The sequence below is a fragment of the Netta rufina genome (genome assembly GCF_964035555.1).
Source record: "Netta rufina genome assembly, chromosome: 11".
NCBI classification, from domain to species: Eukaryota; Metazoa; Chordata; class Aves; order Anseriformes; family Anatidae; genus Netta; species Netta rufina.
In genome coordinates, this window is record NC_140134.1 from 20,977,193 (window position 1) to 21,002,495 (window position 25,303).

General features: G+C 39.4%; 2 protein-coding genes across 3 annotated transcripts in view; one reads left to right on the top strand and one right to left on the bottom strand.

Moving 5' to 3' along the window:
- AAGAB (alpha and gamma adaptin binding protein) lies at positions 1–18,964 on the bottom strand. Of its 2 annotated transcripts, XM_084293101.1 has the most exons (11): positions 18,865–18,964; positions 12,982–13,172; positions 12,247–12,343; positions 11,446–11,535; positions 9,108–9,191; positions 4,620–4,702; positions 4,001–4,094; positions 3,228–3,332; positions 2,670–2,719; positions 2,462–2,553; positions 1–886 (listed from the first exon to the last, which is right to left on the bottom strand). In XM_084293101.1, the coding sequence occupies exons 1-10, from the start codon at positions 18,935–18,937 to the stop codon at positions 2,476–2,478; spliced, it is 945 nt and encodes a 314-aa protein (XP_084149227.1). In that variant the 5' UTR covers positions 18,938–18,964; the 3' UTR covers positions 1–886; positions 2,462–2,475. The 2 variants fall into 2 exon arrangements, with proteins under 2 accessions (XP_084149227.1, XP_084149226.1); XM_084293100.1 differs by lacking the exon at positions 1–886 and having other exon boundaries at positions 2,160–2,553.
- A 141-nt stretch (positions 18,965–19,105) lies between these two features.
- IQCH (IQ motif containing H) overlaps positions 19,106–25,303 on the top strand; it is a gene marked incomplete at both ends in the record, with an annotated part of 64,892 nt that continues 58,694 nt past the window's right edge. Inside the window, 4 exons of the mRNA XM_084293549.1 lie at positions 19,106–19,162; positions 20,012–20,134; positions 20,513–20,610; positions 20,954–21,068. Coding sequence (XP_084149675.1) covers positions 19,106–19,162; positions 20,012–20,134; positions 20,513–20,610; positions 20,954–21,068 — 393 coding nt within the window. The remainder of the gene's footprint in view (positions 19,163–20,011; positions 20,135–20,512; positions 20,611–20,953; positions 21,069–25,303) is intronic.

The window sequence follows — 25,303 nt, forward strand, 5'->3', positions numbered from 1 at the left end:
AGAAAAACCTAAGTCACCAGCAAAGTAAACTTTAAAAATACAACACAATAATCTTTACGGACCGTTAAAACTAGTTCCCAGCACCTCTCAGCCACACCTCCTACCTTGATGAATAAATAGTGCTTTTTTAAAGCACAGAAAGCATCTACTAATGAGACATTTACAACAACACTTCAAAGAGTTCATAGCATGTTAGATCTGCATTAAAATACTATCTGTACAAATGTTTTGCCAATCTTAGAAGCAATAAGGATGCCTTCCCTAGGGGATGGTGGCCATCAGACCTACCTCCTACTATACCAGAGTACTTCTGATTAAATCAAGCTTGCTTGTGCTGTCACCACGTGCTCTGTGCTTTCAAATACTTGTTCTCATCACGATCACTCCTATTTGTAGCAGGCTGAGTGTGCCCAGACTGGTAACTCTGACCCTGGAATAAGGCATCATTTATGGGTATTTATCTGCTTGTACATTGTAAACAGGCAGGAAAGAATTTAAAATTTAGTTTTTATCATTTTATTCAATGTAAATAAACTATCACAGTTATATCACATGTATAAAAAACTGAATTTTATAAAGTATTCAAGTGTATTATGTTCTTCACTGTGTTCAATTAATTTACTCTGCACTTTTGCCACTTATCTCTATTGCACAACAGCTATTTAGAAAGGAAAAAAAAACTTCAGCTACCAAGAAGCAAACAGAAAACTGTTCCCTACTTGGAAGGAACCACCTTCAGTTCTTTATTACAGCTCTCTGTGTTGGGGAAAAAACAAACAAACAAACCAGGAGCAAATGGGAGGAGATGGCAAAGTCAGGGCAAGGTCTGGCAGATGGGAAGAGGTGGTGCAGGCAGGTGCGGTTCCTTGAATGCCAATGTGTGTCCCTGTAAAAGGAACATTTCTTCTTAAAAATATGTGTTTTACTGTGGCTCAGTCTGTATATAGTTTTTGAGACTACTAGGAAGGCATTGTTTCTATTCCTTAGAGTTGAAAACACTTCAGATTTTACCCAGGACATGATTTACAGCATTCGAAGGATCCTATTATTTTCGCTTTGCTTAATCTTAAAAGAACAAGGCGAATGTCAAGAACCACTGTGAAAGTGCTTTCAGAATTTAAATCTGTCAAATAATTTATGGAAAGCCACTGGTTCAAGACTCACTAAATTTACTAACATGAAAAAAGAGACTCTGGAAAAGCTAATTTCAAAATTTCAAAATAAAATTGCTGAACACTGCCTATTTTCCGATTGATAAGGACATGTTCTTGGGGAAATACCTGCCATTTCATGTGGTTCATCTGACTAGTCTGGTTCTTCAGCCGGGAATCTGCTGGCTGCCTCCTTCCATTGATCTGCTGGCTGTGTCTGACAGCTGACTGTAGTAGAAAAGGAGATGTGGCACCTGCCTTTTCTCTTCTCTCTTCCTCACCGACCTTTGCCTTCCTTCTTGTTTTCCTAAAGCCACGTTCGTTTACATTCTCCAGTAAGTCTCACTATGTGACCATGTAGAAGATGGCAATATTACCGATTCTGAGGATGAAGGAATTTTTCTAGTCCTTGATAACATCAAGCAGCAATTTGAGACTTGCACTCTGGCACCTTCTAATTAATATACAGGTGCACAAGTTTGCAATAAATGCACCAGGTGCCAGTGTGGGGTGTTTGAAATCACAGCTTCTCTCTTTAGATATTTAGGCTAGAATTCACCAGCAGGAGGTCTGCGCATTCTCCCAGGCCTCGGAGGCCAAGCATTGCAGAAGGTTTGGGCAGGGAACTTCACCCCTGGAACAACAGCAAAAATCTGTCTTGCATTTAATCTCAAATTTAGTTTCTAGTGGAAACCCAGGGAGCGTGGCACGACACCTGAGTTTTCACGGAAGGACCACATACTTACAAACGCAAATAGAATTCAAAGCCTATGGGCCATTTCTAATAGCTTTGGCACTCAGCAGGATTAACCTCGCAGACTTGGCATAGCAGCTCACAATAGGGCACAATTCACCAACTTTCTCTTCATGGCTCATATAAATCTGGTTTGTTTTAACTAGTAAGTCAGCTATAAAGCTACATAAAAACATCAAACAGGCCTACATCTAAAATGTTGAATTTAGAATGAAGCACTCATTTAACAACCACTAGCCATATGTAGAAAGATAACTGGTTGTAAATTTGTTTATTTAAACTCAAAAGAGGAAACAATAAAAATGTTAATTTGAAAAATGTAAACTAACTTATTATTTCCTCTAACTCCATCCGTTGTCTTCTAAAACTCTCAGAGAGAGAATGAACGCTCAGACAAAACCACTCTAACCATTAGGTGTTGTGGAATGTGTTACTTAATACAATGATTACGGAGAATCCCTTAACCAAAGAGAGCAATTACAGCTAAATTGGGCTATTTGCAATAAACACTCATTGCAGGAAAAGATCACTCTTTTAGGATCGCTCTGTCGCTTACGGCTACAGAAGAACTTAGTTTTCTTCATCTGAGGAGAGACCTTCGATTTCATCTCTGTCTCCTCCAATTGCCATCCAGAATGCCTTGGCCACCTAACAATGAAAAAATGGGAAAAATTCCCCTCAAGTCACTGAAGGTTTAGCAGTTCAGAGCTCAGAAAGGATAACTCAATTTTTAATAATTTCAATGTGAATTTCAAAAATCTCACCTTTTCCGCGTGTAGTTTTCTTTGTTCATGTGGCAATGTTGCAGCTTTTTCTGTGGAAAAGAACATGACTTAGGCTGTCACGCTCAGGAGCAAGCAGGCAGAGAAATACCCACAGCAGTTATTTTTAGGGGACTACAAAGAAATTCATTTAAGTTTATATAAAAGGAAGCGTATTTATTAGGTGCTATTGCAACTTGCAAAGACCAGAAAGCCAATGCTTCTGAGCACACTGGATTTCGTTTCAAATGTTTGTACCTTTAAACTGCAAGTCTGGCACACAGTTGTAGAGCTAGAATAAAGGTTCTGCTACAGTTTCTTGGATAGAAAACTGTGTAATGTTAATTCACGGTGGACTAGAACTGTGTGATAGCAGTCAGCTGAGCAATATCAAATTTCAAAAGCATTATTAAGATGATGGACAAATTAATGAAAAGATCAGCTACTTGTACAATACCTCATGCAGCAGAAGGATTTGTACAACCTTCCAACCTCACGCACTGGCTTTCATGCCTTTGATTGATTAAAATAGGCGAGCTGGTAACTCTCCCCAGTACATACCTTTCATTTCTTTCAACTTTGAAAACAGCCTTTCAAAGTTCTCCAGGTCACCTTCTCTCGTGGTTAGGTTGGCTAGCTCTTGAATGTCCGTATCTAACATGGGATCTAAAATAAATGCACATAGGTTTGTTCTAGGTAAATTATTCTGTTTTGTCAGTAAGCATAAAAGCAATCTGATAAAAACAGTACTATGCCATCTGCATATCCCATTCGTACCCCCTCTCTGACCCCCCAGAGGGAAAGAAACATTTAATTTACTGATTGTTCAGAAAGAGAACTCATGGCACCGCTGCAGTGGTAACTAATTTGGGTATGTTATATTGCAGTAGCATTTTTGAATTCAGCCAGTATTTAAGGTTTCTTGCTTTAATATAAAATGATCCATTTAGGATGGACCCATGTAGAGCGTGCTTCCTGCTGAATGAGGCTGTAGGGTGTCAAATTGTAATTATTTTTCTCTCCAAGCTTAAACATTTATTCTTATAAAGATGTTTCTGAATAGAAAGAATACCCTCATTGGGAAATTTCACAAATTCAGATCTGAATGTTTCCAATCAGCGGTACTGCTGGCAGACCTTAGCTGCAGGGGCCCTATCCTGTCTAAAGTTGGGCCCATTTTCTCACAGAGAACACCTTAATGCCAAACAATTAGCCTCTACTGGCTCTGGCATTTTTGCCATATTTTTCATTGAGAGCAAGCCAGGAGCTTTCTGGGAGCGTTCCAGCCAGGGGTGCCTGCTCCAACACATCTGCCAAGCAGAAAAAGAGCTTACCTACGTGGTTGTCAATCTGTAAGTTGTTTGTGCTAGCTGCATCTTCTCTGTTGTCTAAATGGGACTCTTCTCTGTCTGCTGCCGAGGGATTGGACTGTCGGGAAACAAATAGATATTACAGGAACTACTGCACCCTAAAAAGCATCATCAGCACATCAAGTGCTTCCTTTTTTAACATTAAAATCTTACTCTTTATCATAAACTGCTACCTACTGTACCCTGTGTATCATTGAAAGCCACACCTTTGCAACACCGTACATAGCTACTACATGAAGCTTTTCTATAACAGGTTTGCTTACTTTTTTAAACAAAACCTTCAAGTGATAGTTTTTGTTTTGCACAAAATACTGCTCCTGTATATTAATGAGAAACAGCATCTCGTTCTGAAAGACAGCGAGCTCACAGCCACGAGGTGACAGCTACCACGAACAACTGTCTCAGGAGGGCTTTTAAAAAAATGCAGACAGTTTTTCAGGCTTCAGAAACCAACTTTAAAATAAATTCTGATAGGCTGTGCAGTATCCCTTGAGTAAGGAGGAAAAAAATGAAAGCCGCCACCACTACACCCAGTGCGACAACAGGAAAGAGCAAAGAACAAGAAATAGGAATTACTGTTTACTTCTGTATCTTGGTTCTCCTCTGATCCAATGCTACAGTTCGCCCCTGCTAATGTACTCAGAAGGCCAAAGCCCTGGGTCCTGTCTGGAAACAAAACAGCTGTTAGTTTGACAGAAGATGCAGTATTATTGCAAAGAGCTGCAACTGACCAGGGGGTAGAGATTACTTTCAGAAAGACACCCCCCCACCCCACAATCCACACACAAAATACCCTATAAAGCTGTATCGGTACACTTAAAAATATATTTTAAGCAGGAACTTTTCATATTCTCTAAGCTTTATTTATTATTTTTTTTTTTTGGTAATTATATTAACAAATTCACTGCTAAATAATACCAAGAAGAAAACAGGTCCGTAAGCCACAAGAGATGTGGATGAACTCTTTTCTTATTATTTGAAATCACTGCCCTGGTAGGATTCGGTCTGCCAAATGTCTTCTGATTCCAAACAAGGCAGTTTTCAAAAGACAGCTGGAGCATTTGCTGTTACTGATACTCAGCGGACCAGGTTTCACTGCCCATGGGAAGCAGCACTGAGTCTGTGGTTAAATGCAGGAAATGCATCAAGGGCTTTTGCTTATACATGTATCATCTAACTAGGAGAGCACTACAGCAATGGCAAAGGCAGTTTTTAAATATCTAATACAGAATTCGTGGAGTTCATTTGGGCTTTCCATAGTCATTAACCTACTGTGTTTTTCAATGGTATTTTATAACCCAACTTCAAAAAAAAAAAGTAAATTGAAACCTGAAACAAAACAATCATCTTTTTCATCTGATAGATATGGCACAGTAGTTTTAAATAAGCTAACTGTATTTTTAAAACTTTGTTTATAAACAAAAATGTATGTGCAATAGGTGGTATTGGGATTTTTGCTAAGCCATGTTTTCTGCCGGCTCTGCCTTGAATAGTAAATATTTGTAGTTACATAGGAGACTCAGGAGAGTTTTCTGAAAATATGAGTGTTTTAGTCAACTAAAAAAGAAATAACATTAAGTTATTGTACTACGAATAGCTAGGAAACAGCAACTTACGCCAGAAGAAAGATTAATATTACTTTCTTTAAAGAAATGTGGTCTACATTAATATTACAATAATGACTAAGCTCTAGATTCAAATGCTGAGATGATGTAATTCTTATACACGCTCCAAATTTACTTGCCATTTATACAAAATTTTGCAGAGCTGAATGTGTAACTAAAACCATCAGCTATCTAGAAAACATGTAAACATGTCTCAGTTGGAGAATTACTAAGACTTCATTTCCTGTTTAATAATCTCCACTGTGTTCTTAGGCTAACGTGAGTCCTGTGCCAGTCCTCTTGTCCCCCCTTATCCCTCCCCTGGGCAGGTATTTGTTTCAATTGGCTCTGTTCTATACAGTTTTTCTGCTTTTACAGATCACTTGCCAAAGGTTTGGGAAGAAGTGAATCAGTCTAGCCGAATGAATCGCCTTAAAAATGTTCAGTTGCAAGAAATCTGAAAGCCCTGAAGTCTGCCAGAGATATTAACAGGCAATTGAGTGATAAAGATTGGGACCTGCAACCCAAAACAAAGTAGCTTCCCGAAGTTTCAGCAAGCTGAGCAAAGCGTTGTCTTTAGGGAAAAAGTAAGGATCAGTGTTTAGCCAATTTCTGAGTCATCTGAAGGCAGATTGGACATTGCAGTCCAGAATGTACTTGAGAGAGAACATTCCCACACTGGCAGAGGGGTGGATTAAGTGACCTAATCATGTACCTCTTTTGTATCTGCAATTTGAGTTCATCCTGTACAGAAAAATGGCAGCGTCTCCATCCCCACCAGCACATACACATAGCCTCAGCCTGTGTAATTAGAAAATGTTGTCCTAATTAGAAAGTACTAGAATGTACAGCCGGGATCTCTGAAAAGCAGCTATTTGTTTCTCGCTCCGTGGTTAGGGAGGTGGCAGACACAACACTTGCTTCCAGTCACACCCTTGAAAAAAACCCTTCCTATAAACTCTTTTTATTGGATGTAAAAGTTATTTCAACTTCTGGGTGCAATTCAGGAAGTGGGTGATGTCTTACACAGTGTTCTTACAGAATCAAAGCCAAAAATTATCTCATTCAAATTATTGTAATAGCCGATGGCTCCATTATGATGCAGTCTATAGGGTTTCACAGGTGCCATCAGTTGCTGCTGTCAGCACGGCTTAGTAATTCATATATGCTTGTTTCGTAGCAAAATGTTCTCTACCGTCTTTATCTACTACTCTGCCATAGTCTGTCTGCAGCTGACGTGACATTCATACAGAAATGGAACTAAGTAGTTGGAATTCAAAATTTGTTTAAACAATTAAGCTTGAATAGTCCCAATAAATTGGGCTAATTCTTTGTAAAGGGAGCCAGGCTAATGAGTGGTCCCGCCCTAGGTGACCAGCTTCAGCTGGGATCATTGAAGCACATATTTAAGCAGGAAAGCAGGCAAGCAGCCTCTTCCAGAGGGCAGTAAGTTGTTTCTCTTACTGCTACCTAGGTCAACTAGGTTTGTTCTTGTTGGGACAACTATGAACAACAGTGGTGTTACGAGCTTTTGGGGACGGGAGGGTTGTTAACTGAAGAACTATTGATGTTCTCCTACAGAAAGGGAAGAAAGCCACCTGATTCTTAGACTGCAGAGAACTTCAAGAACTGGAAAACAAAAAGCTTTATGCCAACTGGAAAGGGGATTGTGCTCTAAGTCTTCTCAGGTAAGACTGCTTGTTTTCCTTTTAATAGAGACAATAACTGCTTTATTTACACACAAATTATGTAATATTACATGATATAAAATTGTTTAAAATTCAATTATGTTATATGTAATACTTATGGATCAGTGTATGTGTAATAGGTAGAGAAAAAATCAAAAGATCAAGTTTTTCTTAATAGGTATGCAGTATTTGAAAACTTCAGAAGAGTTGCACTTGGGTTTGGGATAACACACTTTAACGTGGTTTTAATGCCCATAGCTTAAAAAAATCATTCTTATTCTGTCCATTAATCTGAATTCTCATACAAACACTTAGCTGAAGTAAGGCAATGCTGTAATATTGGCTTTTTGGATGGCTACACTTAACAGTGCTATAAACCTTTCCTGCTACTCAAACATCGTATATTCTGTATGAAAAATCTTTCATGTGAAGTGTGACTGTATAACTTCTAAATGGTCAGCAGTTAGAGGTAACTCAGCAGAAAAGCTAAGGTTTTATTTACACGGTGGCTAGTTTCCAGGATCAGGAGGAAGCTGAAAACAAAAGATATGCTACAGGTTGTAAAAAGTTCTATTTTAGGTAAAATGAGCTCAACCACTTCCCTTTGAAAGCACAGTCAGGTTGCAACAACGTCCAAATATAGCTCACCTCCTGAGGGGTTTGTAGTAACACATATCAACACTGTGTGGTTTCTGTACCATGGAGATAAAAAAAAAAATCTGGATTTTCAAGGAGTTTGACCTTTACATGATATGCTAACGATGCATAGGAATTTCCCCCCATGAAGAACAGAATATGTGACTAAGTTCTGTTCTTCTGTAATGTGACATCTGTCAAATGTTAAGAAAACCGTTTTTGTACTAGCAAGATTAACTTCTTGCCATCTCAAATAGCTACCTGCTTCTTTACGACGGTTATGGTAAATTAGAACCAATCTTAGCCTCATTCTGATGTGGTGTGAGAAATACTGAAAAGGCAACCTTAAAAAAAAGTTTAGGAGTTCTCATCCTCATTACGCTGAATCCCCAATAACCATCTTGCAGTTACAAGAACAAAAACCTCTCAGCACTTGAAATCATTACACAGTAAGAAGATGTAGGAAGGCAAAAGCCACAACACTGGAAAATTGTACATCAGGGAGCAGGCAGACATCAGAAGGTTGATAGTGGGATGACTCTGAAACAAGAAATATAAGGCCAAACACCACACACAAATTTCATCTTCCTACATTTCCTGCAACAACTTGTGTAATTAAAAAGGTAATTAAAGGCTTTCAAGAAAACAGAAGTATTTACACTAGTAGTAACTCTGGGCTAGCCACACATTTCCTCTTCTACTGTCTAATCGTGAAGTGATTTTTCCAAAACTGTATCTCCATCTGATAATCAATTACCTGCAGGAAACTGGGCTGTGTGGTTTTTGTACTATTTCCAAAAAGTTCTGCAGTTTCCGTTTACTTAAGTGGGATTTCTACTGGGAAGTCAGTCCTTCTTGCAGTGCACTTAATGTATTACAAGCTTCAACAGACATTTGAGAGCAAGTTGAAGTATAGAGGAACAAATACTGAAATGGGATTAAATTTCACCCATTGCCTCTAAGTCTCTGTGTATTAAGAGACAACAAGTGATACCTGGAAGGCCTATTTCCATGGAAAAGGTTGGAGTGCTGTAGCTATCTGCATTTGCAGTAGCATTGTGGCTGCTAAACTTAAAGTTTTGCTAAAAGCCTCCAGGCTTCATGTTCTTCAGAATTCACACAGTGGGAATCCGTATTACATACCAGTCTTCATGACTACGTTTGACCACACATTGGCATTCAAGGCTTGCACAATTCGTTTGACTCCTGTGGACTCCGGAAAGTCATCTAAAAAAAAGTTTCATTCCTTGTAATTAGACCAAACACCAGTACATGCTTCAAAGTAACATGATGTGTGACTGAGTACCTGTCCTATCTTACACCAAGGGATATAAAGGACTTCTGTAAGCAAAGACAGATTTCTTGCCTTTGCTTCATGAAAGGCCAAAGAAATCTAGATTAATGCCACACCTCTTGGTCTAGACTTCTGGGTGTTATGAACTGTGAGCTCTATTTTCTATAGAGAAATCTATATTTTGAGTGGAGCTTTAAATATTTAGCTTTGGACCTACATTAATAAATAACTTCCAGGTAATTTTTAAAGTAATAGATAATTTTTAAGTCAGTGCTAGAAGCAAGACTTCTGTTACCCCAGATCTTTCAGAATGCTGTGTAGTATAAATAGATTCTAGAATTCCTTCAGAAGGTAAAGAACTTCAGACAACCATTGATGAAGGTGCAATGCTTGTTAAATTAAAACTATTATACAAAAGCTATCTTTGCAACATCTAACTAATGGTTGTAGTAATCCTGTAAATTACAGTAACTTCAAAGATTAGGGAAAGCATTGTTTGGACTTCAGCTTACTTACTGAATAGATCTGACACCACTTCATATAAAGTCAGTTTTCCCATTTCCTTGGCTTAGTCAGCTTCCCATGTTTGTTTAGGTCTCACAAAGCAATAGGGAAGAAAAACCCTTTGGATAGGAAAATGTGATTGCTTAAAAATCAGCTCTCCTAGGATGACTTGGACTAGTGTAATAATTGAAACTGCCTTTAAAAATGAATTTAAAGCTGTGACACCTTAGATCAAATACTCTGCCCTCCATGATAATGTTGTTTAGTTTTGTATTGGTCATTATCTAGAGTCTCAGCTCTTGTTCTCAGTACACAAAACTGACTGATAGAGTAGTTAGAGTTCCAGTTTGTTTGGGATGAGATACCAAGGATGTCATAACTTTCAAACAGATACTGGCTCAGTATGTTTACTGAATCTATTTTATCTTCTGTAATTCATATCGAATGCATACAAGGTAAATATGTTACTGAGAGCAATGCATTTCCTCTCATGCATGAGTCACAGTGAATCAAACAGCATGTTAAAAAGTGCAGGAGAGAATGTGTATCTTAATATTCCAGAGATTAATACCTTGAGTTATTATTCCCATTACTTATTATCTAAAGTGATTATGCTATTTAAATGGTGCATAGCTTGTTCTTCACAACACTTACTCAGTAGAAAAATAACGTTACTAATGTTTCCTTTAAATGCACTTCAGAAGAAAACTTCAATGGGTATCAATTCCTGATCTTCCTGTTTTCTATAAATCAGATTTATAAGCATCCCTCCCACCCCAAATTAAAAAGCGTTAAACTGAAAGGCATCTTAAAAGGGGCAGGAGTTCTTACCTACCTGGGATACAGTTATAATTTATCTATCTCTTTGGTGGAGAGGAGAGCTTGAGTTTTAGAAGGCCTTTACACTTAACATATTTTTAGTGACAGCTATGTACTTGCTAAACTTGAAATGGAGCAAATGTTAGTGAATTATTCCACTCTAGACTGGAAATGGAGTTGGTTATCTTATTTTTGGTTCTGTAGTGGTAAAATTTAGAAACTTTCTTAATTATTGAGATAAGGCTAATTCTGATAAGGCTGTCAGGAAGTGCAGAGTCACTTTTCAAGAGTGGAACATCACGGTACTGACTTTGCTTTACGGGTTTTCTCAAGTTATAACTGTATGGCTAGGCAAGTGATTTTGAAACTGTTTTATTTCCTGTGTAACAGTGCATGCACTTCTAAAATGTTTTTCAATAATCTCCCCTTTTCAGCCCATCATGTCACTGAATAATCTCTATCTTCTCTTTGTATGTACAATAGCTTTAAGTCTTCTTCAGAAAGATGCATAAGGGCAGGAAAATTCTTAGTCTATCTGCTGCTTGTTTTGAGACTGATTTCAAAATGGAATATAAATGCTTTTTATGTATCAATCAATATCCTAGGATTAGTGCCAGAAAAAGGAGCTGATATTAGTTTTATGTAGGTACTAAAGAAACCAGTAGTTGTAGTTGGGAGGAGACAAATGTGATGTCTTGGAGGAAATTCCTCCTTTACTTCCTGACTGCTTATAGCAGGGACTAAGCCTTAGCAATTGGGTGCATTCCGTGCTGTAATCATGTAGCACAGAAATAATCATGCCCCTTGCAATTGTTTAGAGGATATTTTAGTGTATTTTTCATTCTAAAAATTACAAGTACCTACCATCTTCATCTGGCAGTTCCTCGGGGCTAAGTTCCACCAGTTCAAAGCCATGCTTGATGCACCATTCCTGAGCTTTCTGTCTGTTAACACCTAACGTGGGGAAACAAAAATGCCTTCTAAACATACACATTTGAGACTAATACCAGCAGTTGAATTTCTAGCTATGTTTTAGTCCCTCCAAGTTGTTTGCTTGTTCTGGATTGTATGGGTGGGGGAAAAAAAGTAGTAGCTGGTTTAGGTCTTACAATTGCTTCAAATTTAATTCCAAAAGCCCCAGAATCAAATGTCTTTGAATTATTTTTAATAATTCAAATTTTTCAAAAATTTCAAAAATTTCAAATAATTTTTAAATAATTCAAAGTGAATGAAGGTTTCCACTACTCTGGAGTTGAACCTGTAATGTGTTACCTTAATACAACAGCAAACTGTAAGGCACAGATGTGCTAATACAGAACCAAAGCAGCCATGTGTATTTAATGCCCAAATGATTAAAAAGTACCTATATATAATTTCTACTAGAGTTAAGCAACTCAGTCATCTTTTTCTTCACTAGATTGTGAACGTCAGTAATAAGACTGCCTTGTTAGTTACCTTGCAGTGCACACTATCATACTAGGAATGGGATATGCAAAGTTAATTTTAAACAAGCTTGTAAAATTCTGATTCAGTTTTAAGTACTACTAGTTTAGTACTTCTGTTCTTGGTCATGAGAACACCCTGGCTCTTAAATATGAAGTCCATTTTCACCCAGATATTTTAAGAAATCTTGAAGTCAGTTTTGGATTTCTACGGATATCGTACCATTTTCAGATACCCTGTTACAGACCAGGATCATGACTTCTGGTAGCCACTCTTCCGTCAGAGGAAGCCATTCAGAGACACTATCAAGTCCAGATTTCTAAAGGAAAGAAAAGATCTTTGGAATACATCCTCAAATACTTGACAAGTTTTGTACCAGTTTTAATCATTAATAGTACTAGAAAAACAGCAATGAGGTAAGGAAATATACCAGACTGCACATTAGGTATGTTTAAGATGCTTGTGTTCTAACTACTTTTTTAGTTGATTTATATACAGCAGCCTTCTTGATTCTTGATTTACCCTTGGACCTCCCCTTCCTATTTAATGTTATTTATGCAACTCTAATTTAGACCAGGAAAGTCTTTCACTTAATGTTGATTACTAGTATTTTAAGCAGATCTCAGGTTTGATGTCCAGCTATTCTCTCTTCCACACTGAAGTGGATGTTGTGGTAGCTGATGAACTATACTCATTGCTCTAGTTTATTGAGACAGTATTGAGATGTGTGGTTAAAGGTATCTTTAGGATAAGGTATATTTAGGAGTCTAACAGCAAAAGGGAAGGAAATATCTGCTGTTGCTAGAAGGCACAATTTACCTTTGATCTACTGATAATTAATAGAACAGCCTAAGAGAAATTGAGGTCACAGGATGAACATAATATAGATTGTGGTTATCACCATAAGGCAACTATACCATACAGATAAAGCAATACAATGAAGCAGAAGAATCTTACTATTGAGCTGTCAAAGTACACCACAAATGCTTGCACAGATTCAGCAATTTCTGCAGTAACAAGAAATGTGCTTGGTACTACACAGAGGTGAATATCCGCAGAGTAATATTTATTATCTATTGTCCAGGGGTAGAAATCCACTCCTCCACTCGTAGTAGCACCCACAGTAAGGTCATCTTTTCCTGTGATACCTGTATAAAAGAAAATGAGAGAAATTATTTTCTCAATGCTGGTTTTTTAATATAATTCAACTAGCAAAGCTTGGCACAATGGTGATACAGAGCCATACTTGCTATAATTAAATGAATATGTATTTAAGATGTAAAAAAAAATTAAACCTCCATTCCTTACTTGATCTTACTGTTTAGTACTCTTAGATGAATTCTAGCTTTCAAAAATAAAATACGGTACAGAAGGTCTTGAGAGAGTAAGCTTTTTTTTCCCCCCTGGAAATGCCTTTTAAAGTGTTAGCCTCAAACTCACAACCTGTAAACAGGATGTATGGAGACAATAAAAGGCTTCATTTCAGCAGAAACAAACCTTGCATGTTCATTCAGATGTAAAGAACTGTTTACCTGTGACCGAAATCTCAAGGTAACTAATGAGAAAATAAACCAAGTGACTGGAATTCACTTGTAATTCCCATTAAATTCCATGTAGGAGTTCAACAATTAATCCAAGGCAGTGCTTTGATAGTGCAATGCTAAATGTTGCTATCAGCACACGAAGGGCAGCCTTTGCAGAATGCTCATGGCATGACAGCCACCTGGTGGAGCTGAATTACAGCCAGCAGGGGAGTGTCCCATCCACACCTTGCTGGAAGGGGCAGGATATCTTGTCCAAGGTGAACAAACTCGTGGGCATTTGGTAATGTAAGTAAATCACATTAAATTGACTGAGTCATCTGGGTATTGGAAGAGTTTTTTAAAAAGTGAGTTTTCAAAGATTTTAAGGTTTTTATCTCAAAAGAGCTGAGACAATTCCTTAGTTGGCTGGGGACATCACTCAGGTAATCCTACACAAACCTCGACTCTGAACTCTATGCTCCTGCAGCATAATCTTCCAAACTTATGTTCGTATAAATATGGATGAGACTACTGATTTGGGCTAGATGTTTTGATAATCTTGAAAGATTTTTTTTGTTGTTTCTTGTCTATTTGCTATTTCAACAGCAAAATGGAGCATCTCAGTAGTCACTTCTAGCTGTTGCTCCTTCTGTTTGACAGCTCAGGGGTACAACCATGCTTCTGATGCTCTGTGGCCACAGGAATGATTGAACCTTGGAAAATCAGCAGTCAGACTTGGGCAAAGGGAAATAAACAGCATGAGGAAAGGAAATCTGTTCAGGCTACCCACTGCAGCAAGAGTACAAAAGGGAGAGCTTGCAAAAGACTTTCATAAGCTGATAAAAAAACTTTCATGTCTACTCTGTAAGTGATCTTTTTCTTACAAAGGAGTTCATGGACAAATTTAGGTCTCAAAGTACTGCTAGAAGAATGAGGACATGTCCCATTTCCTATCACACGCTACTGCTCGTGGATCTGAAGCAGCCTTTCATCCCATTGTGCCTCTGATTACCTGTCATTTGCCCAAAGATTTTGCCAGCCCCCTGTGAAATTTCTCTCCCAGTAAAACTGGATGTTGTGCGCTGACCTCAAAGTGCTGCGGGACCCTTCTGAAAGGATTCCAGCTCGCTGTGTCTGGGACAGCACGTGGGGTTGTAGCAAATTACTGCACTGCAGCCTGATGGCTTGCGGCAGGAAGCAACCGCAGTCAGGGCTGCTTGGGAACGGTGCTCTCCTCTCCCCCAAAAGGCACTTCGACCCACTAGTCTGGGGCTTTGGGGCAACCAAGAAACGACTACAAAGTATTGGACACCGCAACTCCAACTGAGCTGTCAAGGGTAAATATCACCAGGCCTAAGGATGGTATTTGCTGCCTTGGAATCCCAGGAATTTCTTCCCCACAGTCCGTATGTTAATGGAGGAAAAAAAAAGCAGCCAGAATAGTTTGAGAAAATATTTATCAATAAATTCCACAAACTCCACTGAGCTTTATTTGGAGATGGAATAAACTTCCAGACAATTAACACGGCAGAAGGAGGTGACTTGTCCAACTTATCTCCAGCGAGTTACTCATTTTTAATTTTAAGCTTCCCAGCTATTGAAAGTGTCAGTGGTTTGCCATCCAAGGAGCTCGGAAAACCATCTGAGTCACTCGGTGACCACAACAGCAGGCAGGCTACGGGGCTGACTTAATCAGCTCGCCTTTCCACGGAGCAGAGAGGCTGGTTTGGATGACAGGCATGGAAACAGGCTCCAAAGGCACTGGTGTTAAAGAACTAAAAACATGCATGGAAAAGTTCACGCCACAAAAGAATATTGCTTAGTGTCATTTAAAAACATGATTTAGAGTTTAAGATCCTCTCTGAAATACCTCCACAGCTAATGCTGAGCACTTGTTTTACTGAAATAACTTTTTATTGGAACTTCACCAGTAACTGCTGAACACTAGGACATATTTCAGTGTCCCCCACTTCTAAAAGCTCTCTGTGATCCGCACCTCTGCTGGATGTGGATGGTTATCTTCCTCCACTGCAATGTGCAGCATGTTACTCTGCTTCGTGACTCTGCTCACCCTCCAGCCCCAAACCATTTGGGAGCAAGGCCGCAGCTGGCACAGGGTCAGTCTGTGCCTCAGTCCAGTGCCGGAGTGACTGGTACAGTACAGATCAATGGACTTCCACCTTTCTGTCCGAAGAAGATGCTTTTGCTTCCAGGCTGTCAGTCACCACCTTGTGGCTTTCCAGGAAGCTCATTAGTGGTGCCCCTTCCTTACTCGCAAGTATCCGTCATTTTTAATCAGAAAAAAATTCTGATATATACTTTGGAAATGAATTTCAGCTCATTATGTAAATGTTTGCTCATTTCATTTTACTGATTTAAACTTGATGACTTTTAATTTCATGGGCTTGCATATAGGCTTTGTAAATGAAATGGTTTAGAAGACAAGGAAGAGGACAGTGTAAAGCTAGAAATTCACTTATTTCACTTATCCATCCCCTTTTTGTAACAGAGGCTTGGGTATTCTGGAAGAGTAGGGCAGCAATTAATTACTTCCTTAAAAGGACCATTAAGAGACCAGAAAACTTCTCAGAGAAGCAGAATGCAGAGTCACATGCAGATCTCATGCCTTTTGTTGCAGTTTTCCCTGTTCTGACATCCAGCTGGTACTTATGCTCTTCTGACATTTTGTGTTTAAGGTCACTGGGTTAGGGCTATCTCTTTAGAACCATTGCATTTTTTTTCAGATATTCTTTCCCAAGCAGATTTAAGTATTGATCTCTCTTCCTAGTGGTCTTTACATTGAACAGATGCAAGAACACAACTGCTTTTCTGCTGTGCCTCAAGTGATCCCAGTCCTCTCAGCTGGTAGGTACACCAAGTTCTTGCATTCTGGGCCTTGAGAGCCACCTGGTGGAATACACCATGCGAAATGCTCCTGCAAGTTACGCGAGGAGTAAAGTGATCTCCAATGTGTGCTCACCCTGTGTTCTGCTGGGGGGGGGGGGGGGGGAAGGAGAGGTAAACAGTCAAAAAGAAAAGTGGAAGATGACATCGGTTCTGTAAAACAGTATTTGTCTGTTTTTTGTTTTGTTTTGTTTTTTAGTAAAAACAAAAATACTTATTTGGTATCTTAATAATTTATCTGATAAGGGCCAATCCTATCCTGTGTGTTCTATAGATTGGGTTTGCCACAGTATACCATGAAATAAAGCATTCGAGGTATCCCATAGAAACTTGAAAGGATAAAAATGTATCCAGCAAATGTACCATAACATCCTCTTCCTCAAGCCATTTTCTACTTAAAAGGATTAAAACAGGGAAAAGCCTCGCAATTAGCATGGAAACTTCTAGCAATCAGCAGGAGAATTCAGTTCTTGCATACCTCTGAGCAGCAAAGCCTCTAAGCAGCTTCTTTCTACTTACAAAACCAGGTTTGCCTACAAAGACCGTGTACCAGGGAAGTCCAGGAACACAGTGGCAACAGCAGTGACCACAGAGGTAAGATCTTTGTGTCATGTTGTAGACCCCAATCCCACTGCTATTATATGAATCTTACCAGGCAATACAGTATTTAGTAGCATATTTAACCAAAAATACTGCATATCAAACACTGAATTGCTTCAGAGGTGCTAATATAAGATTCCTGTTCTCAGCCCTGAGCCAAACCATCTCATAATGCCTTTAAGCTGGCGTGACACTGATGCTGTGAAGGCACAAGCACTGAGAATTGCACCAGCATTTTGTTCCAACCCACCAAAACCTTTCAGCCCACCCAGTCTACTGTAGTCAGCCATGGCCATATATCTTCATCAACATATTCTTAGATGTTTTATAGCTTACTGTGCTTATGTCCCTGGGGGAAGCCCCTCTACTGTGCTCCTAAGCAAGGTATCACTGCAAAAGCAGGAGGAAAAAAAAGTTTGCACTGAAGCTGTTCAAGTTATGTACCTCAGTGTGCACATCAAAGAGCTTGTGCCAGCTCCCTAAAAAGCAGGACTGTACTAACAAATTGTAATGGCAAAACCACCAAGATCTGAACACTTCTTCCTGGAATGCCCCTGATTTTTAGAATTACTAAAAATTCCACCAAAGTTTTCTCTACTATTAGGTCTTACCAGTGTTCCCTTTTCCAAGCCATAAAAAGGGGAACCAGGTCTCAAGAAAACCACTTCCCACTGTATGAATGTAGTCACTCCACATGGGGTAAGCGGAATCCGCAGTTTTCTCAACTGCAGAGAGGCTGCTTTAACTTTCCCTTTCTCTGTGCTGACAAATGGCCAAATGCATCAAAGAGAACCTAAGCAAGCGCTCAGACCCAGCAGGAACTTTAGGAAGTTCTCCAGCACTGAAGGTCCGAGATATTCTCCAGTCACTTTGTAATTGGAAAAGTGAAACCAACGGGACTGTGCATGGCCTGCTTTTGTGTTGCTGTGCCCACAGTCCTGAGCTGCTGCTGTCACTCCACTGCCCTGTCTTGCTCTAGTGGCCACCTGGAGTGTCCTGGAGGAATATGAGGCTGCTTTTGTGCTGTGGATGCCCAGAACAGCTAACAGCGGGGCTTAGGGTCTAGCCAAGCTGTTATTTTTTTTAATGTACATCTGCTATTGTACAAACATGTTTGTTCAGTTGTGAGATGCTCTGGTTTAGGCCAGGTTTTAGGGATGTGGCTTGTGGGTGATGGTTGGACCAGATGGGTTGGACATCTTTTCTGACCTTAATGATTCTGTGATCCTAGGCAGGGTTCAGACACTTGAGACAGTGGCTGGCTCACACCAAAACAGCTGAGGCTGTGGGGTTTCATTTCTCCTCCCTCCTGCAGTGATGGTGTCACAGTCATTAGGGTTGGAAAAGCCCTCCAGGATCACTGGGTCCAACCACCCCCACCAATGTCACCACCAAACCCTGTCCCCAAGCACCACGTCCAACCTTTCCCTGAACACCCCCAGGGACGGGGACTCCACCACCTCCCTGGGCATCCCATCCCAACGCCTGACTGCTCTTTCTGAGCAGAAATGTCTCCTCATTTCCAACCTGAACCTCCCCTGGTGCAACTTGAGGCCATTCCCTCGGGTCTTATCCCTAATTACCTGTGAGAAGAGGCCGATCCCAGCTCTCCACACCCTCCCCTCAGTCAGTTGCAGAGAGCAATGAGGTGTCCCCTCAGCCTCTCCTCACGGGCCTGCTGCCCCAGGCCCTTCACCAGCCTCTCAACCCTTCTCCGCACACCGGTTTATCCCCTCACTGACACATTTATTCCTTCATTATCTTATTTATTCCCTCCCTAGGCCGTGCGGGGTCGCGGCCGGGCCCTACTCACGTCTGACGAGCTCCTGGGCCGCGAAGCCGCGGGCGCAGCTGGTCACCAGCGCCAGGGGCCCCGCCGCCGCCATGGCGCCCGCCGCGCCCCTTCCGGCCGCTACCACACGGACGGCGGGGGGAAAAGGCGCCGAGTGGTGGCCGAACCCGCTTTTTTTTGCTCTAAAACCCCCCTCTGGATGTGAGCGAGTGGTGCGGCCCGCCTCGCGCGTCCCGTTGCTAGGGCTGCGGCCGCAGCCGCCATGGCCGGCTCGGAGGGGCCGGGCCCGGGGAGGGGGGCGGAGGCCGCCCTGGTGCAGGTGGGGCCCTGAGGGGCCCAGGCGCTGCCCCCGGCCCAAGGGGGGGAAGCTGGGGAGTTGGGGGAGGTGGTAGCTCGCTCGGGGGGGCGGAGGGGTGAAGTTGGTGCCTCATAAAGCTGTGCCCTGAGGGCTGTATTGAGGTGCGAGGCTGTCTGTCACTAAAATGTCACCCCAATGTCACCCGCAGTGACATAAACGCCTCGCTGCGATCTTCATTGGGGTCTCCTCGGGGTACATCTCCGCTGGGGTTCTTTCCTGAGGTCCCCTCGGCACTGGTGAAACCTGCGTTAGATTTGGCAGCGTGTGCCTGAGGAACGCTGTGAGGGTTTGGGTTTTGGGTTGGAATCGCATTGGAGCACCTTTGAGTTGCTAATCTTGCTGTAATCACGTTGTAGTTCTCAATATATGTGAGCCACGGTGTTGTTTTCTTCGAGTATTTACAATTTGTGCTTCTGTGATGCTGTTTGTGTAACCAAAGTCACAAAATGGTGTTTTAAAGAGTGAATTTATCATGGTTAGTAAATATTCTGTGTATCATAAGATGCTTAAATCCTATTGTGGAGAATTGCACTGTTGTTCAGTTGCGTTTCCTCCATGCTTCTCAAATAATCTTCCAAACTGAGGACTTTGTCAGCTTCAAATGGAAGTCACGCAAAAATGTCCACAAAGTCCAGCAGGCATCAACCATCCACGTGGCACAAGAGACTAAGGTCTCTAAATAAACCCCTATATTGGCACTTAGGAATACTTTTGACAAGGCAGAATCAGTGAAAATTTGGATTAAACGCTAATACATAATCCCACGGATTTGGGTTATAGGTATGACTTCTGTCATAACTTGTTTTTTAGGTTCAAGAAGACCTCCATAAGCTTAAAGACAAAGTGAAAAATATCAGCTTGAAGGGAAATGTGGAAGATGTGGATATCAGCGATCTGGAAATGGCAATTGAAAGAGCTGAACTTGGGCTGAGAGTAAGTAAAATGGAACAGATCCAGAAGACACTTCAATCTTTGAGATTTCTGTCAATAATTCACTTAAGGACATATGTTTGTCATCCTGCAAGTTCCCTTTCTGATCAGCAAATGATGGGATTCATCAAATATTACGGTTTAGAATAACAGCTTCCTTTTTTTTTTTTTTTTTTTTTTTTTTTTTTTTTTGCATGGTCAGAATTAATTAATTTTGGGCCTCTTAACTTTAGCCAAAGTCTGATTTAGTCCAACAGAAGCACAAAGCGTATCAACTTTTCAGTCATGGGAAGATCTAGATTGTCTAGTTAACTGAGTTAAATAAATTTAGTATCTCTCATGCCTGTATAATAGTCTAAACATTTTTTTTTTCTCTGACAGAAACATGCTGAAAATTATTTAAATGCTATAAACAGACAAGTGTTAACTATTTCTTCTACCGATAATAACGAAGTACATTCAAAACAGGCCACTAAATGGTAAGTGAAACAGCAGTTTTATTGCTGAGACGAATGCATGCATCAAGACAGAGAAACTATGGTACCAGGATTTTATAAAGCAAATGAAAATATCAGCCTGAATGAGGTTATTTTGATCATTTACTATTTTAGTTTTATTTTGTTTAAGCTAAAAAGCAATACAAAAGTAAATGCAGTCCTAAGAAGTTAAAGCAACCTTCAGTTAACTCCTGTGATTTTTCGCTAAACACATTTAAATAAAAATATAGTATTTTAGATTCAACCACGTGGAAGCAGTATGGATTTAATAGGTAAAATCAAAGTAAATTTTAAAAACCTCACTGTTTCTTTCTTTCTAACTCAGGGGGCTTCATTTTGGTGCTTCTCAGAAACAGCTTGTTTTACCACGAGTGCCTGTTGAGCCCATGACTGTCCAGGCATGCAGCAAATCAGCACTACGTATTTCTCAAGGTTCACAGGTCTGAAATAACATATTACTTGTTTTGCCAGAGACCGCATTAAATGAGTAGGCTGTCATCTTGTAGGTTACCAGTTGATCCCATGACCTTATGTTCTGACTCCACATGAATTCAGTTTTTCATAATACACCATCTGGTGACTGAATATGTTAAAAATTCTCAGTAGAATGAGAGAGCTGAGAAGGAGGAGCTTTTTTCCTGCTTCACGGTAGGATAAAGTCTAAGTTATGAAGGACATTAGTAGTATCATAGGTGCATCCCCAAGCCTTCCATTCCTTATTTTTCTCCCACAAGTACCTTGTTAAAGAATCCTGAAACTAGATGTTTATTCTGTTTTAAGGTCCTGGTTCTGCAAATATCATAGAATTAACTGTGACTCTGTGAGTAATGACTTTGAAATAAATGGGACTGTATATTGGAGTAGCATGAGCACAGATATAAATGTTTGTATAATTTGAGACTAAAGCTAGTTCTCTCTTTTGTTTTTGAGTAGAAGACATGGGGAAATGTGGGAAAGATTATCTTTCATATATAGGGCAGTCACCTCTGTAGTAAGTGTAGCTTTTTTCCTTGAAATCTGATGTTTCAATGTCTTTCGTAAGTGAAATCCATGTAAATTCATTTAAAGCCTTCTTAAAATGGTTGTATTGGAAGTGTTGTTTTTTTGTTTATTTTATTCTAAGGTGTGAGTTTTGACTGGTGAGTTCAGGCTGTTTTTCTCAAACATTTTAAAAACAAATTAATTGAATAAAATATTTTAAAATACCCATTTTCACAATTTTACGTTGTTATGGTTTACATTCAAGGGAGCTTTGGTGAAAGATAACCTTAAGAGGAGGCCGTCTGTTGTACTAAGGCTTACCAGAAGCTGCACAAAATTGTATAGCCAGAATGAGCAGCCAAACACTTCTATTGCTGATTTTCTTTGTAAAAGAAGTCCCACTGTAAAGCAGTATTAAAGTATTGCATATTTTTGAAATGATGAATAAGATAGTGAGATCTCTAGTTCTTATTTAACTTGAACAAATTTCATGATGCAGTAGAACTACGAAAATGAATTTCTGTGAGATTGTACTGAAAGAGTCAGTAATCTTTATATATAAATTTTATATCTTTGTATAAAATGTTACTGTTATTGTTGTGAAATGTTTTCATTCATAATTTACAAAGAATATGAACATTGGAATTTGTTGAATGGAGTACCCTGGCCTTCCCAATTTTGAATGGATAACGATGGTGTCTAATGGTGTTCTGAAAGCAGGATACAGTTTGCAGACAGTACTCTAACCCTGTCGTATATGAACACACTTATGTTTTGGAAAAAAAAAAAAGGTCATTTACTCTGTAAATTCTATGTTATCATTGGTCTTTCAACTCTTCATGTGCATGAATGAGCTTAATTTACAGTGGAACATATCCTATGTCCTGCCTTGACTTTCTCTTTGTCTTTTAATTTTTGATATCCATGGCATCTGCTTAGAAATGCATATCCAGTGACACACAAGCTAGCCCTAATTTCCCATTATAAAGAAAATGACAAACAGCGCTGTTTTGCCAGCTGTTCGACATGCCCGTCATGCCAACATAAAAAGCTTTTATTATTAAATAGTTGTGAAATCCAGCTGGGAAATTCTCACCTACAATTCCTCACTTCCTGTCTTTTCCTCACTTGCAACTATAAACAATTTTTTTTTGTATTTAAGTGTACTTTCCTGTTTTTCCAAATTTAATTCCACTAGGAAGAAATACTTGTGAACTGAATAGTTTGCCATTTGCAGACAGTATTTCCAGGTATGTAGGCTTGAAGGAATCAACTTCTCAACCCACAGAGGTTCTGAGAGCGATGAATAATTCATGTAGTAATATTTCTGTGCTTTGCAGTCCGTAGTAGGCCATGTGAGAGTAGAAATGGAGCATAAGTTGTATTTGTAGCAGTTAGGATAAAATAAGGTTGGAGTCAAACGAGCACAGATGCAATTTTCACGTAGAATACTTGTCATGTGGGAAATAGTTTGCCCACAGGTGTCAGAATAGGCTTAAAATTATTGTTTAGTCACACGTACACTATTTCTGAATCATAAAAGCAGCAGCGTGAGGCTGTTTGAACCTGGCTCATAGGAGGAATTGTGAAGCGCTGTCCCCCTTTCTTATCCTCATGGTGTGCTATAATTGGGTTCCTTCTTCTAATGAGGCTTAAGAACCATAAAGAGGCATCTTGCAAGAATTGTAAAGCCCCCACATAGCACTGGCTGAAAGGACGCTGTTGTCCATAACCAGTATGTGAATCAGTTCAAATTTAAAAATAAAAGTAAAAAATATCTGCATAATTGAAAACACACAAGCTTTCGCTTGTGCGGCTTTATTTTGTTTTGTCACTAAAAGCTGACATTGTGAATGTACAGTAGAAGTTAATGTTCTCTTTAAAAGAATTAAATGTGTAAACAAAAAGTTGTTTCTGGAGGGTCTAGAATTTGCACATACCACAAATAGCCAGACACGAAAAGCGGTTTAGTTACTGATAATATGGATTGTTTCAGAGATTAATATAATGTAACTCATTCATAAAGGAATTAGACTCCATTTGAAACCATGCACCACGTGTATCTGCAAAATAGAATTACCTAGTCTGATTTGTTGGCCTGCTATGCAATTAAATGCCCTCTGCTCTGACATGACTTCTGTGTAGAAATAAAACAGGATTTGAATCCTTAACTGTATGGCTGCACGTCAGCTTGTTTTGTTTATTCCTCTATACTCCGTGCTAATAGTTGAGCACAATAATTCTTGTAGAGCATTATATTTGTAATAATGCACTGTTTGCTCTGCTCTTCTCACCTTTTTTCCTTCTACATCAAGAAGGTTGAGGACACTTTAAATGTAAGACCTTGGATGATATAGATGGAAGAGACCGATGATACCATCCTGCAAGTGTAGAATTGTCACTTGCCATAGATTATTATTATATTTTATTATTAAGCATTTCAATTCTTGTTACACTTAGTGGAATTTGCCACTCCAACACTGATCACTTCACTGTCTGACTGGGGAATCTGAATTGTGAATCATCTCCTATTTTAATTGAGAAGGTGCTCAATTTTCCCCCAATTCTTGTTTAATAGCACAAGCAGTTTTCTTTCTGTACAGTGGTGTGTTATAGTAATAAAATAAATACCACAAAATCACTGATGAGGTGAAAATTGAACTTTCTGTCTCTGTGCAGCCATGTGGGTAAAAGAGTAATTGGCTTGGATAATAACTTTTGTTCTTACAAACCCAAATCTAAATGAGCGTCTCATTGATACATCTGCTTGTAATTACTATCAAAAGAAGGGAATATATTGTGCAGATAAATAAATTTAACCAGTTTTAGTGCTCTCACAAAGTAATACAATTGCTTAATAGTTCAAATATACCTCTAACAATTCTTATACTTTTTATGGACTATTTTATTTGTCAAAAAACATAATTATCATAAATTCCTTTTTATGTTTACACAATGGAAATATCAGCAGAGTGCTCTCATCTATAAATATGTTTAGTTGGATCTCACATGGTAAGAGGGGTTTTTGTATTCCCATACACATGCAGTGGGAAATAAGCACATAAAGTGCCAGGCCCCTAGCTCCTCTGAATTGCCATAGCTCTGTGGACTTGTCTGGCAATCCGTTAGTTCCTGCCATCTGAGGATTCCTCCCTCTTTGGCACTGAGTGGTAAAAAAAAACACAAACAAACAACCCTGTTGAGTGCAGAGACTGGTTAGCAATGAAAGCATTGGGAGAAATTACTACAACAGATACAGAGCCAGGTGTAAATTAAAGCACATGCATGATGAACTGAAAGGTTTTCACCTTAAGATACTTTTATGATAGAAAAAGCCGCCTCTGGCTTCTATACAATAAGTGCTTTAGATTCGAACTGTGTGTTGCATATGTCTGAATCCGCATTTATGGTTAGACACGTACTTTACATGCTCTTGACTAGTTCACAAAATAGTTTTATAAAGCAGAGACGCAAATTACGTTAAAAAGCTGATCTGAGACTTACCTGAGACAACATTCAGGAAAAATAAATAAATAATAAGTAAAACGATAGCACCATAATCAAAATATTTTTATATGAACAGCTATATTTATAAAATGTGGCTGTATTAACTCTTTCCAGTAGGATAAGTTGTACTAATATTTGTAATAATGAGTTGGGATTTCTTTAAATATTGTTTGTTTTGTCCATGTTT

What these genes read in the sequence shown, in the direction of transcription:
- AAGAB (XM_084293101.1), bottom strand. Translation starts at nt 18,937, where the DNA reads ATGGCGGCGGCGGGGCCCCTGGCGCTGGTGACCAGCTGCGCCCGCGGC. An exon ending in AAACGTAGTCATGAAGACTG is followed by an intron (nt 4,703 to 9,107) that starts GTATGTAATACG and finishes TTTTGTTTCCAG; the next exon opens with ACAGGACCCAGGGCTTTGGC. An exon ending in ACAGATTGACAACCACGTAG is followed by an intron (nt 3,333 to 4,000) that starts GTAAGCTCTTTT and finishes CATTTATTTTAG; the next exon opens with ATCCCATGTTAGATACGGAC.